This window comes from Octopus bimaculoides, chromosome 2 (assembly GCF_046866305.1).
Source record: "Octopus bimaculoides isolate indiv1 chromosome 2, ASM4686630v1, whole genome shotgun sequence".
Classification (NCBI taxonomy): Eukaryota; Metazoa; Mollusca; class Cephalopoda; order Octopoda; family Octopodidae; genus Octopus; species Octopus bimaculoides.
Window position 1 is genome coordinate 109,654,531 of NC_142929.1, and position 15,623 is coordinate 109,670,153.

Below are 15,623 nucleotides of genomic sequence, written 5' to 3' on the forward strand. Positions count from 1 at the left end.
CCTGTTCATAACTGACGGATTGCAACACCTGCTCTTCTTCTTTCTGTGGAAGGAATGCGTCCCGCTTGTTAGGTGTTCCATTTGTTGACACCATCTGTGGAGTGAAGTACTGAGAGTGACGAAGCTGATGATGCGCAGACATGCGCTGAGGCTGCGATATTTCCTTCGTTTCCTTGATGAGGAGGAAGTATAGTCGCCGTTTGTCAGATTCGCTTTTCCACAGCTCATCACGTTGACTAAACTGTAGTCCTGGAACAAGCGTAGACCGAGGCAACGCGTCTGGCACTTAGAGTGTCATCAGTCGTTCACTGCCCTCTACAAGTCGGGCAGTGTGGTCGGTAAAAAGTTCCACTTTGGTGCTCTACAGAGGGTTCGTGACAGGCAAGAAGGTCGACATTCTCGGAGTAACTCAGGAAGTCGACGACAATTTGTTGGCTAATCTGTCCCAGAGGACTTTCGGCCAGGAGCCCATGGAAAATTCCCAGAATATTATTTTTTTTTTTTTAAGCGAGAAAATACTCCACTGTGCCTTTGAGATCAGCGGAATGGACACTACTACCGACTTAATGTGGCAAACGTGCGGCCAGAGTAAGAATAGGTAGAGTGCCCCCAGAAATTGAGGAGGCGTGGCTGGTGGAAGGAAGACCGCCTGTATGTTTTCTATGTGGAGTAAAGGGACACATGAAAGCTAAGTGTTCTCAGAAACACGAAGAGGAGGAAACAGAGAAGGAATATCAGGAAGAAGAGGGTACAACCGTAGAGGAGGAGAAAATGAAAGAGCAATATACAGTGGTAAATAGGAAGAAGAGTAATACAGATTCACCACCAAGTCCGCGGAATAAAAGAAAGGCAAGTGGAGAGGAGAAGCAGAGTGAAAAACAAGAGAATAAGAATGAGAAGAGAAAAATGAAAAGTCAATAAAAGTAAGTGAGGAACGATCGCAGAGACCATCAACTAGCAGGGAGGAAAGAGTACAGAAGAGAAAAGAAGGAGATGATAGCAACACAGAATAAGAGACAGACAGAGATAGAAATGCCAGCGACAGAGGAGGGGATTGGTGAAGAGAGAAGGAGAGTGACACCCAAAAGGAAAAACTTGAGAACAATGGTGCAATACCCCAAAAGTGTAGAGATAGAGAAAAAGATTGCCAAGATGAAGAACGTTATGAGAGTGAAATTAGCGGCCAAAGAGGATAACGAAGGTTTGAACGCTGTTTTGTTGGAAAAAGAAAGAGGAGATAAATTGACGGAGTTGTTTGGTGAAAGAATAGAGATGACAGGGATACAGATCTGTTGCGACAAATTGCCGCCGGTGGTGGCCTTCGAATATTTAATGGAGTATATTTTATAAATAGTGACTGTGTGTGATTTAAAAAAAAGAAAACCAACAGATACAAGACTGATATTGAACTGTTCATTTAAAACCAGTAAAATGGAACTACATGCTTATGGGGAGTAAGTAAGCCATTCCATCCTCATTTTCATTATATCCATAATTCATTAGATATGTTTTTATGTACCCCATTGTATTGCTTTGTCTGTTTTTGTGTTGTCCCTTCTCTAATGAGGCTTTGTGCCTAATTAAAAGCATAAGGACATTGGCGTTGCCTTGGTGGAGGTTTGCGCTCTCTGGATGCTCTTGTTATTGTTACTACTACTACTACTACTACTATTGCTTCGTAACACAGAGTAGGTAAAAATGCACCGGAGTCTTTAGTCATTTGTCAAGTCACGAAAAGGACCTCAGACAGATAATACTTTCCTTAAGATGTACGCTGTGCCCAATAAGGCTGCTTTTTGCAAGATATCAATCTTGCATGGTATTTCCAGTTGCTTTAAGAAGTTTTGAAGTTTCAATGGGATTGAGCCCAACGCTCCGATCACCACTGGTATCACTTTTACATTACTCTCTCGCATTCCATACAGTCTTACCATTTCCACTTTCAATTCGGAGTACTTGATGATTTTTTCAACCTCTTTACTTACAACATTCCTGTCATTTGGTAAGGCTACATCAATGATCTGACAGTATTTGTTTCTCTTATTCAATATGACAATATCCGGTCGACGGTGTTCGATTACACGATCCGTCTGGAAATCATAGTGCCAGAGTATCGTTACTTTTCCATCCCCCTGCATATCTTCATTTGGTACATGCTCATACCAGTTCTCTGTTACTTCATATTGGTATTTACGGCATAAGAGCCAATGAAGATACACACCCGCTTTATCGTTTATTATTATTATTATTATCATTATTATTTCTAAGAAGGAAAAGTGGAAGACACTCCCAGATTAGTAAGTTCGATATAATACATGCTCAATTTGAACTTCTGTGTGTTGACTTGGGGGAGAGTTCTCGGATGCTGCAGTCCCGAAGAAAAAAAACGGATTGAAAAAAAAAGTACTCTGAGTGATGTGACTTGGTTATGTAAGGGAGAGAAGTTGAAAAGGACACTTCAGTGGACTCGGCGGAGGTAATATACATGTTATAGGTTATTATAGTTATGACTGAAGAGACAAATAAAGCGGAGAAACAAATATTATGTGTACCAGCGGTGTGTTGGTGGGTAAATCTATGTTAATCCACCAAATAGCCCTTTTTAACCCGAGAAGGTGTATTCACGATTTATATGCTATAATTTTCCTTCGTGAACATTTCAATGAAAGATCATGTTAACAAGAATGGCTAGTGTCTATCTTGTTTGCTATTATATTTATTAGTATTTACTTTATTATGTCTACTATTATATTCAAACAGCTACATTTGATGTGTAACTAATATACTATAAAATCTGGTATATATTTTGTAATAGCTATTTAACCATATACTGTATAACTACATTTTTCGTGGGTGGATATGTTTGTGATAAATGTTTGTGTTTGAAATTGTGATGGTTGGGTATAAGGATAAGAAGGAGAAAATGCATTCCATAAATTGATACTGCGTCTCATGGCTATATTTGATTGAATGCATACATATTTAATAGATACACTTGCACATAGAAGATATTTAATGACTACAGTAGTAATAATAGATTAGACAATGTATCAACCATCTCAACATATAAAATGATAAAGTATATAAAATGAAACCTACCGCTCATCATTCCGTTATGTTGTCCACATATCCAATAACAATAACTTATGGTTTTTAATCTCTCTTATGAAATCATCTACAAACGAACAGATACTAACAGAGTAATAAGTTTAAAATAGAAACTTATTTCTTAAAATGGTTTAATTGTTGGTTTGCGAGAACAGCGACCATCGTTTCTGGCTGCTTTTCATGACATTCTTTGTTACGAAAAATTTGCTAACATTGTTTGAATATTGTTGCTTATATATTATAACAGAGTAAAATTTCTGGTGTGATAAAGTGAGTTATAGTTTAGTCAAGAGTTCAGATCAAGTGTATTATTTGTTCTGTACAGTGTTTTTACAAATGTATATTTTTAATGAAACTTGACTTGCAGTCATTATATATGATAAAGATTTTCCTTTATTTATACTTATCCAGTCTATAAACGAGAACATATAGAATAACTCAAGTTAGTATTTCAGGATATATTTGAGACTTGTTTGAACCGCATTACCTATATTGCTTCTTGGCTGAAAATGATTTAGCTGCGAAATTGAGATTTTTTTTCTTATTATTTATGGAAAGTTGCTGGAAACTGAAGTGTCCCAGACTAACTCAATTACTTTAAAGCATTTAGTTTCACTCCACTGTCTTCAGAGTTCAAGCCCAAACACTTTCCAACACTTCAAGTGCAATAAAATGACAATAATTTCAATTCTTCCCATTTTAAAATTGGCCGAGTGCCTAGATAAATGAAATCTATTTGTACAACATGTATATTTCCTTCAAATATAACAGAATAATCCCACTAAAGTCAATGAAAACATTTTTCTTGTTTATTAACTTTCATGACCGTTTCAGTGAAGCAACTTCTTTTGATCTACAGGCATCTCCTATACGTTTACCACATCTCATAAATATTTAAGTTTTCAATGTGTACTTGATACAAAATTCACCCTTCATTTTTCGATTGCTCCTGTACAGTTAGTTACTAACTCAGCTATGATATAGAAAAGGTTACTGCTCTTCGTACCAGAGATAAAAGTGCTATACACACATCTGACTTGTTCAATATCTAAATACATTTTCCTAAAGCTGCACATTTGAGTCGGTACTTATCAAAATAATCAAGCGAGGAAATAAATACAGATTAATATTTTTATAATGATTCATGAGAAATAAGAACTTCTTTTATTTTATTGCTTTCTATCTGATGTTCCTAAAGAGATGAAACTAATTTGGACAGTAACCAATTTATTTCATACTGCTGATAAAGAACGTAAAAAAAAGCATACTTGAATGACGCTAACGTCTTTTATAACTTATTTTGAGGAGGAGAAATGGGAGGGAACGAAGAGGAAATGGTGGAAGAGGAGGGAAAAGAAAGGGTGATAGTACCCGTGGTCTCTTCCGGTCCTCTTAGACAAGCAAATAAATGTAACTGAAAGATATAAATACTGTTAGTATTCATTTTGAATTATTACTGGTTACTAGTTAGCGAGAAGAAGGAAGAAGTTGTAGAAACTCTTGAAGTTCTAAGAAAAGAGAATTTACTTATAAACTGGTGCAAAAAGAAATTTTAGAAGTATCTACCGAGCTTTTGGTGGCTTTATTTTAATGTCGTTGTCTGTAGTTACTTTCTAAGGTCTTCACTCAGTTGCTTCTTTTATCAAAATTATGCTTTATGTAACGTATTTTAGAAACTGGCCAAGATCATAGCTTGATAGAATAATAGAAACGATGACTTGTGCCAAATTTGAGGCATGTCCACTAAAACTGGTATTTTGCTGATTGCGAACAATAAAGTTAAGGTAGAGTTTATCCCATCACCAAATACATTTCTATTTCAGAACTTGTAGTTAATCTCTACTATTACATCCCTTTTAAAAAGAAGTAAAAGGATTCATTTTAACATCTTGTCCCATTTCGCTTTATTCATAGAAATGGAAAAGAATACCTACAGAAATTCTAAGTAAATTCTTAGTCTTAATCTTCTGAAGTATTTCTATATCGTACAAAAAAGTATTGTCTGACGTGATCTGTGTGTTATGTTTGTATGTATATTTGAAACAGGAGATTTCTGTTTGTAAGTATAAATTATTTTTATGGCTTACTCGGGAGGAAGAAGAGGTTGTGCGTTTGACCTACACACTCCTCCCCAAACTGTTGAGATCGATGCCATTTCTGTTCATCTGAAACATTTATGTAAGTGTAAATCGACGACTGCAGAAAATATGTTAGGTGAATGAGGGGGGTAACTGACGTTCTGGTGAGATGGATGGGTGAAGCGAGGCGGGAGTAACAGAGGATGAAGAATGGAAGCGTTGAATAGGCATAGATGACGACAGTATGTAACTCGTTAATTCAGTGGGGAAAGACGAGGGCTACAATAGGTGGGGTTGAGCCGAGTAGACCGTAATTTTCTGTCGGATTTTGCCCTCCAGAATAAAAGTCTCGCAGTCTCTTTGAATTTCAAGAGGATCTCCTCCTTCTTGCGGAACGCCAGAGCAATCTTGTTCCTCCTCTTTGCAAAATTTCTCTCAGAGGCTTTGGATGCAAATGCGAAGGAAGACAGCACATCTATGGACTGGAAACGTTATGAACCTCTGGGAATCTGTTAGAGTGCCTTCTTTTGCATATAGTTTAAGATGTTTGTAAGTGTGGGTGGCAGCAGGATAGTTGATTGCAGATTTTATTTGGAGTTTATCGTGGGCCAGCAATTGATGAGCGACGAATTAATTTCTGATCCTGAACAAGAAGCTTAATCTTTGGAGTGCATTATTAGCTATGTTTTATCTGTAGAGTCGATGTCTCTATATATGTATTGTAGACTTATTTCGAAATTGTTTTTTATAATATCTTTATAATGTAAAGGCGACAAGCTGGCAGAAACGTTAGCACGCCGGTCGAACTGCTTAGCGGTATAACGGCTCCGTGAAGTTAATACGTGGTGATTTTTGAATAGTCTTTTTATGCTGCTTTGCAGCGGTTTGGGTGTTTGCGTGTGTAATTTGTTTGAGTTTTCTCTTCTCGTGAGAGAAGAGACAGCTGGTTGAAGAATGTCTGAAGACATTTATGGTTTCTCAGACATGTCATCGTCAGAGGAGGAGTTGCTGGAGGCAGTTAAAACAATGGACCAGAAACTGATAAAAGAGAAGCGGAATTTTGCTGATGTAGCAAGGTGTAAGGAAACAGAAGTGGATATTAGGGAATTCGGAAGACACAAAGAAGAAATGAACCGAGATGGGTTTGAAGTGAAGCTGTCGCCCCCGCAACAGGTTAAAAACGGAATAAGAGAAAAGACGATAATCTATCGAACCTTTTCGATAAATAAAAGAAGAATAGACGTCGTCACGACAGAACAAATAGAAAAGGCGTTAAAGCAGATTTGGGAAGACATAATATACCTGACTAGAGGTGCAACATTTGGAACAGTAGAAGTGAGGTTTCGTAATGCAGCAGCAGCAAGGAAACATGCAACGTCGACAATTCCGACCGAAGAAGTTGTGCTGTTTCCCACGTATAGAGGCATGTGACCTGGGTGGTAGATGCGGTCCTCTTAGGTAATGAGGACAACATAATAGTGCTCCAGGCCAAGAAAAAAGAGGTCGACTTTGCCTTTCATCCTTTTGGGGGGTCGATAAATTAAGTACCAGTTGCATACTGGGGTCGATCTAATCGACTAGCCTCCTCCCCAAAAATTTCGGGCCTTGTGCCTAGAGTAGAAAAGAATATCTTTATAATGTATTTTCCCATTTTCTTTTTTTCGAATACTCGTTATTGATTTATATTTGACTCATTTGACTTCATATGTGTTGTCTCTCCATTTTAGATATTCAAAGATTTTTCTCAACCAATAAAAAAATTCAGAAAGATTATACTGGAATAATAATCTCACTTGTGTCACGTACATGCATGCATTCATGCCTACATACATACGTACATACATACATACATACATACACACGGACATACATATATACATATATACATGCATGCGTGCATACACACATGCATGCATGCATACACACGTTCGTATATGCATACATGCTTACATACATACATACATACACATAATCAATTCATCCATTCACACGTACATAAATAGATGCGTACGTACTTGCATATATACATGCCTGCAAGCATACATACATACATACATACACAAAATTCACTTACGGTCGACCCCGGGTTACAGTACGAGACACTTGTCTAAAGTACAGTGCTGTAGAACTGAACTCGAAGCCACGTATCTACAAGACGAATTTCTTAACCATACAGTCATGCCTTGCACCTCTGATCATTAAATTGAAAATCATTGTAGAATGTAAGCAAACAAAAGTTAGAAAATAATACATAATGAAGTAAATTTTCGTTGATGTTGTAATTAAATTACAGTTAAATACTAATGAAACAGCTACGAAATCTTGTGATTGAATTAGTCTTTTATATATTATATTTAAACTATTTAATGGGTGATGGCAATCAGTCAGTTGAGCTAGGCGTGAAGAAATTCTGAACTGCATGGTGCTGAATAAGAGGCATACTGGCATGTAACCTTTCTGAAATAATATTCATTTATTTATTTAATCAATTTATACGTCCGTGTGAAGTTAGTAAACCATCAAACTGAGGAAGTACGAATACCCCTAATAAAAACGAAGAAACAAAATCAAAAACGAAAAAGAAATCGAATGAAGGAAGCTATACGAATAAAGGATAAGTAAATATTCCTTTTTTGTAGCCTTTGTCAGATGGAAGATTATATTTATGGTTGGTGGATCCTTGAAAATAAATAGCACCACTAATCTTGATAGCCCTTTAAATATCGTTTTAAAATATGCCCTTTCTCTCAAATTGGTAACTTTTTGCATTGGAAACAAATAATGTCATTGGGTTCTTGTATAATTTCTATAAGATCAATGAAGGTTGATTGCATAAAACCTGTTTGTGAAATATTAAATCTTATATTCGCATCTCCCTAACATCAATTCCGCTTGAAGAATTTATCTGTTAAATCTTTCTAAAACTGCTCTAAACAGAATAGGTGTTCAAAAAAGCACAACTTACATACATACATACATACATACATACATGTACATTAAAAAAAACGTTTTCACTTTCTGATTACAAGATCTGAGAATGAGTTGGATCATACTTAGAAATTGCCATTTCATCCCTTATTATATTATTTATTTCTAAATTTGGCACAGGGCCACCAGTTTTGGGGGTAGGGTTAAGTCAATTACATCGACCCCAGTGCTCATCTGTAACTATTTTATCGATCTCGAAAGGACGAAAAGTAAAGACGACCTCAGTATTTTTGCCTTCTTATTTATTAATTTTATAATGAAATAGGTGAACAATAGCGTCTTTGGATACAAGTTTCCAATGACCAAATCACTACCTCAGTGCAGTTCTGACGGTGAGACTGAAAAGAGAATGTCTTTAATTCAAAACTTAACAAATATAGCAATCGATTTCTCTCAGAGAGTACCACATTTTCCTTTTTCTTGCTAGTGTAGTCTTAAAGCGTCAGTTGGTTTGACTCCACCACCAGGCTCTTGGGTACCTTTAGTCCACTCTGTTGTAATGTTCTGGTCAAATCTCTAGTCTCAGAATAACTTCCTTCCTTCTCGCTCTCGAAGACACTGAAAAAAAGCGTCATGGGCATTCATATTTTTCTAACTGAAGCATCGATATTTTTTAGTCAGTGGAATAAATATGTATGATACAAAAAAGTCTGCATAAACACATTGTACATATATATGCACACACACACACACACACACACACACACACACATATTCACTCATACTTAAGGCGCCGAGCTGGCAGAAACGTTAGCACGCCGGGCGAAATGCTTAGCGGTATTTCGTCTGCCGCTACGTTCTGAGTTCAAATTCCGCCGAGGTCGACTTTGCGTTTCATCCTTTCGAGGTCGATTAATCGACTTAATCGGTTTGTCTGTCCTTGTTTGTCCCCTCTATCTTTAACCCCTTGTGGGTAGTAAAGAAATAACACACATACTCTCTCTCTCTCTCTCTCTCTCTCTCTCTCTCTCTCTCTCTCTCTCTCTCTCTCTCACACACACACACACACACACACACACACACACACACACACACACACACATATCCAGTTGAAATTTACAGAAAAACAAAAGACGAAGACAGGTGTATGAACAACAAACAGGTGTATTAGTTTGACGCTCGGTAAAGTGAGAAAATCTTTTATGTTTCGAGCTTACGTTCTTCAACAGAAAGGAATAAGAGAAAATAAACAGAAAAAGAATAAGAAAAATACTTGTGCATTTAGCGATCAAGCATGGCAACTGGTTGCGGAAAAAAGGTTTGACAGGAGAGGTAGAAAGAATGAGAGATAATAAAGTATTGGTGATCCCAAACGAAGGTGCACGTGCGTGTGTGTGTATGTGAGAATGTGTAAATGTGTGTGTGTGGATAGGGGCTAGTGACTTTGACTTGTGGATGTATGCGTGTGTGAGTGTGCGTCTGTATTGTGTGGGTGTGTGGATGATGTGCGGGTGTGCGGATGATGGTGTGGATGCTGGGACGTGTTCAGTACCAGAGTGTGTGGAGTAGTGTGGGGTGATGTGATGTGGTATGGTGGTGGGTGGGGTGAGGTATAAGTGTGGGTAGGGTGGGGTATCTGGGAGTGGGGTGAGGGTATCAATGAAGAGAGAAGGTAGGCAGGAGTGAAGAGAGGAAGTAGGTGTCAGAGGAAGAGAGGAGAGGTGGGTAGGAGTAAAGAGAGGAAGTAGGTGTCAGAAGAAGAGAGGAGAGGAGGGGTGTCAGATGAAGAGAGGAGGAGAGTTGAGCCTATGTGGTGCAAAGGAGTGAAGAGAGAGAAGATTAATTCCTGTTCACGGCGAAGGCGGAATTTGGATGGCCCCTGTGCTAAGACATTCCGAACACTGACACGTGTTGCAGTGAATGACCGGTAGGGCGGAAATGGCGCGAGACTGGGGTATCATGGCCGAGTCTGGTGTCTCGGAGGTGCTCTGCGAACCGGTCAGCCAAGCGCCGTCCCATACATACAAGCATACATATATGAAAATATATAGATAAACGTAGAATTGTATGCATACTTACATATCTAAATGCGCGCGCGCGCGCGTAAGCATATATTTACATATATATAAACACACACACAAACACAAACACTTACGCACACAGTTTATTGAAACTGAATTTTTATCTCTCGACTTGAGTTTCGTGCCACTGCAGTCTTCAGACGAGAACCTTTTCTACTCGGTGCTGGTGTATTTTTGTATTCGTTAGTGTACATGTGGACACATGCTTATGTTTGTTCGCTGGTTTGTGCTGACTAGCTGTTGTTTTCCACCTCTTCATTGATTATTATTTGATAATTGGATCTTGTATGTAATTTGCTCATTCATTCTTGTTTTACAATTTGTAGTTGTCCTTCTAAGTTTACTTTTACTTTTTAATGACATTATGTTTGCAAGTGTTTGTGATGGAATTTAACCGTGACACCATTTAAAATAGTTCTATTGTGAAAGCTGTTTTATTGCTGAGTAATTTCAGAGTGTTTGTGTTTCAATGAAAGTATGCTTTCTTGTCTATTATAGACAGTCTTATTGTGTGCACCTAGAGGATTCCTCTTCAAAGCGCAGTCGTTGGCAGGAATTTTTATGGAAAAACCAGCTGTTTCCCATACATGCAATTCTCCCTTCTCTGTTTCAGCGATGTTTTCCAAAGAAAAAGTAACGTTAATACTAGTGTTACCGCAGATGTCTCTTTCAGAACTCAGAGAGCCTTAACAGACACCACAAGGAATCTGAGGCTCCAACAATTCCGCTAAATTACTACCTCTTCACGTCTCATTCTTCAAGGGAGTCATACCCGGAGAAAATTCTCAGATGTGAGTGTTTGATAGTGAGAACCTCGGTACGATCCAATGACACTACAGTCTTGTATCGAGCTTCCATTTGGCTTCATTCAAGATAGCAGCTGGTTAACTTCTGGCAATTTATTGTTGCATTATAGAGATGTTGTTTTACCAAAAACGTTGCTGTTTTCATAACCAGTATAAACGGAAGAAATCTTTCCAGCAAGAACAAGCGAAACTTGCAGGCTTTATATAGTTGCAACAACTCTTTCATTGTCCATCTCGATACTATGTAACTTTTTCAAGCATTAGAGCATTAATTTGTTAAGGTAAGGGTTTTTGTGGGGGGGGGGGGTCCTAATTTGTAAATAACAGTCAATCAAAACTGCTATCTAAGGATTACTAAATGCCCCTTTCAAAGAAGATATTTAGACATTAACATAGATATAGAACATATATAGATATTCACACACTCAGAAAGACGCTTTCTACGTCACTGTCCAAATATATCTGGAGTTTAGGGGATATTCAAATTTTGGCACAAGGCCAGAAATTTCGGAGGAGAGACTAAGTTGATTACATCGACACCAGTCCTCAATTGGTACTTATTTTATCGATCCGAAAGGGTGAAAGGCAAAGTCAACCACGGCGAAATTCGAACTCAGACCATAAGGACGGACAAAATGCTGCTAAACATTTCGCCCGGTGTGCTAACGATTCTGCCAGCTCGCCGCCTTTACAGGATAATAATATTAGCAATTGTGAAATCGATTGATCCATTATAGAATATGCTCTCTATATATTATGGTTCTGGGGATTATCTTTGTTTTTCGTGGCACTTTGATCAAAATTGCTGAATTCTTGCTGACACTTACTATTGAAGAGTCTCCAAATACGAATTAAAGAAATTAGTTTCTTTTCCGCTGTGTCGGTTTGTCAAATCCTGAAAACTAGTGACATGAAAAAAATTCATTCGCTTAATCATCAACATTAAAATTTTATTTAAGCAATAGCCACGTATTGCTTTTATATATTTTACATCTTCCATAGAAACATTATGTTCTTGCAAGTGGATAGATAAAAATATCACATATTTTTACATGAAAATATCACATTTTGCATGTGAATTGCTGAACATAATACATATTTTGTTTATGATAATCGAAAAGATGAATGTATGACGGATTTTCTAACGGTTAACGATGATTAATCACATTTCGATGTGTTTACAAATATTTTTGTTCATAAGAGTTTTGCTGCTTCTCTTTTCAAACGTTTGAATAATCTGCAACTTGAAACCCAGAGTAATAATTCCAGAAGTTCTAATAAAATACAGAAAGCCTGCTTTAAGTATTGAGTACTTTTTTTTACTCGTTTGTAAATACAAACATTCAGTAAGCCATGTATGTATGTATGTATATATATATATATATATATATATATATATATATATATATATATATATATATAAGTTCAAAAAAACAATAACAAAAAAAACAACAAAGTGAGGACGTGATACGGATAGTGTTATTGGACGCTCAGGAAAGGAAAGAGAGAGTGTATGACGTTTCGGGCGTAGCCCTTCGTCGGAAAGATGGAAAGTTCGGAGAATGGAAGAACGGAGAAAGAGGAAAATGGTACCGATGCCCACGAGGTTACATTGTGAAAAGACCGGAAGAGGAGGTGGTGGGGGAAAAGTTCTTTCTAAGACAGGAGAGTGAAAAAGGGAGATGAATATCTGTGCGTGCGCGAGAGTCTGCGAGTGTGTGTGTGATAACAGAACGTGTGTGTGCGTATGTATGTATGTGTGTGTGTGTGCGTGCATGGTTTGGTGGTTTATCTGTTAGTGTGTTTGTGTGTGTGTGTGTGTGTGTGTGTGTGTGTGTATGACGTAGTGGAAGAAATTAGTAGCAGGAATGGTTAGTGGACGCTTATAGACAGTGTAGGTAAAAGGTCAACAGGCGGTTTTTTGAGGATGTGTGTGTTCGTGTTTGTGTGGGGTTGTAGGTGTTGGGTACGTGTACGTGTATATATATATATATATATATATATATATATATATATATATATATATAGTTAATAAAAAGACGAAGAAAAAACAACAACGCAAGGACGTGGTACAATCAAAGTATTAAAAGACGCTCAGGGAAGAAAAGAAAGAGTGTTTTACGTTTCATATATATATCCAGTTGGAGAGGACACTTCAGTGCTACTGTAAAAAGTGGCAGAAAAAACAGCAGTCACAAGTGATAAGTCCATTCTGATTGGCGTAGGATATGGGCGCTACGGGTTACCTCTGACGGTGGGAGGGACCCTCGTGTCCCATTGGTTAGCTACTGTCCACCTCAAGCTGGGCAGCCCCCGGTATATAAGATGCTGACCCGCCACAGGCCACCTGCTTCATTGGGTGCTTGGAGCTAAGAGTTTGACTTGAAAAACGACCTGAAACCTCTGCACCAGGCAAACAATCAAAAGACAAGAAACCACCAGTCCTGCGATTAGCAAGCTGGAATGTCAGGACCATGTTCCCTGGCATATTTGATGACCTACTCAGGGTTGAAGACACAAGAAAGACGGCCATCATTGACCGCGAACTAAAGAGGCTCAACATGGATATTGCTGGACTGCAGGAGACAAGACTCCCCTCAAACGGCAAACTCAAAGAACAGGATTTTACCTTCTTTTGGCAGGGAAGAGATCCAGAGGAACTTCGTCAGCATAGTGTTGGCTTTGCAGTGAGAAACTCATTACTCTCCTCAGTGGAACCACCATCAGGAGGCACTGAGCGTATCCTCTCTCTGCGCTTCTTGAGCCCATCTGGCTCAGTACATTTACTGAGCATCTATGCTCCCACTCTTTACAGCTCAGAGGAGACCAATGACCAGTTCTACAAAGATCTCAACTGTGTCATTAGAAACATACCAACCAACGAAAACATCTACTTTCTAGGAGATTCTAACGCTCGCGTGGGATCTGACCATGACTCGTGGCCCATTTGTGTCGGACATTTTGGTACTGGCAACATGAACGACAATGGTCAGAGACTCCTTGGATTTTGCACATACCATAACCTGTGCATCACCAACACATCCTTTACCAACAAGCCATCCCACAAGGCATCTTGGAGACATCCAAGATCTCACCACTGGCATCAGTTGGATCTCATCATCACACGAAGATCCTTTCTGAATTCTGTCCAACTGACCCGTAGTTACCACAGCGCGGATTGTGACACAGATCATTCACTAATAAGAAGCAGGGTGAGGATTCTGCCTAAAAAAGTCCATCACTCCAAGAAAATGGGCTGACCTCGCATTAACACTGCCAGAACCTCGGACCCTACACTGCGAAAATGTTTGCTGTTTCTATTAAGGTTGCCCTCAGTAGCTGCCCATCCTCCTCTGCTGGAAGTAGGTGGAATTATATCAGGGCAGTTTTGTATACCACATCAATAGATACTTTCGGCATGAGTGAAAGACAAAACCCAGATTGGTTCAATGCTGGGCTCTCGGAGCTGGAACCAGTTATCGAAGCAAAGCGCGCAGCTCTGATGCAATACAAGAGTGATTCTTCTACAAAGTCAATCGAAGAACTCAGAAAGGCAAGAAATAAGACCCAACTGACTGCCAGACGCAGTGCAAATAGGTATTGGCAAGAAATCTGTCAGAGTATCCAGTCAGCTGCTGACAGTAGCGACACCCGTGGGATGTATGCCGGTTTGAAGAAGGCCCTCGGTCCATCCGCAACCAAGTCAGCCCCTCTGAAATCAACTACTGGAGATCTCATCAAGGACCAAGGCAAGCAAATGGATAGATGGGCGGAGTACTCCCAGGATCTCTACTCACAGGAGACCACGGTCGCTGAGGCTGCAATCGAGGGTGTCAAGATCTTGCCAGCCATGTACGAACTTGACAATCTTCCGTCTATAGCGGAGGTCACCAAGGCTATTGACTCCCTAGCCAATGGCAAGGCTCCGGGAAAAGATGGCATCCCCTCAGAGATCATCAAAGCCGGCAAAAACACAGCTCTGCTTCGGCACCTTCATGAGCTTCTTTGTCAGTGCTGGGAAGAGGGTACAGTCCCTCAGGATATGCGGGATGCTAACATCATTACGCTTAACAAAAACAAAGGTGACCGTGGTGATTGTAACAATTACCGTGGAATACCTCCTCTCCGCACTGTTGGAAAGACCTTTGCTCGTGTTATCCTGTCCAGGCTACAACTGCTTGCTTCTCGAATTTATCCAGAATCACAGTGTGGCTTTAGAAGAAGCAGATCAACTATTGACATGATATTCTCCATACGCCAACTTCAATAGAAGTCCAGAGAGCAGAAAATGTCATTATATATAGTCTTCACTGATCTGACAAAGGTCTTTGACTTGGTAAGTAGAAAAGACCTCTTCATCCTACTTCAAAAACTTGGATGTCCACCAAAGCTGCTGAGGATCATCAAATCTTTCCATGATCATATGCAAGGCACCATACAGCACAATGGTTAAACATCAGCCGCCTTCCAAATAAAAAAACGGGGTAAAGCAAGGCTGTGTCCTTGCTCCTACATTATTTGGCATCTTCTTCTCGCTGCTGCTGTCACATGCCTTCGAGACATCAGATGATGGATTGTTTCTGCACAGTAGAAGTGACGGGAAACTGTTCAATCTCTCGCGT

At 39.1% G+C, this 15,623-nt stretch overlaps 1 protein-coding gene across 1 annotated transcript; it reads left to right on the forward strand.

Moving 5' to 3' along the window:
• Positions 1 to 13,475: 13,475 nt before the first annotated feature.
• LOC106876264 (protein CFDP2-like) lies at positions 13,476 to 14,261 on the forward strand. Its single transcript, XM_014924754.2, has one exon. It carries the CDS (start codon positions 13,476 to 13,478, stop codon positions 14,259 to 14,261), a length of 786 nt encoding a protein of 261 aa, XP_014780240.2.
• Positions 14,262 to 15,623: the final 1,362 nt, after the last annotated feature.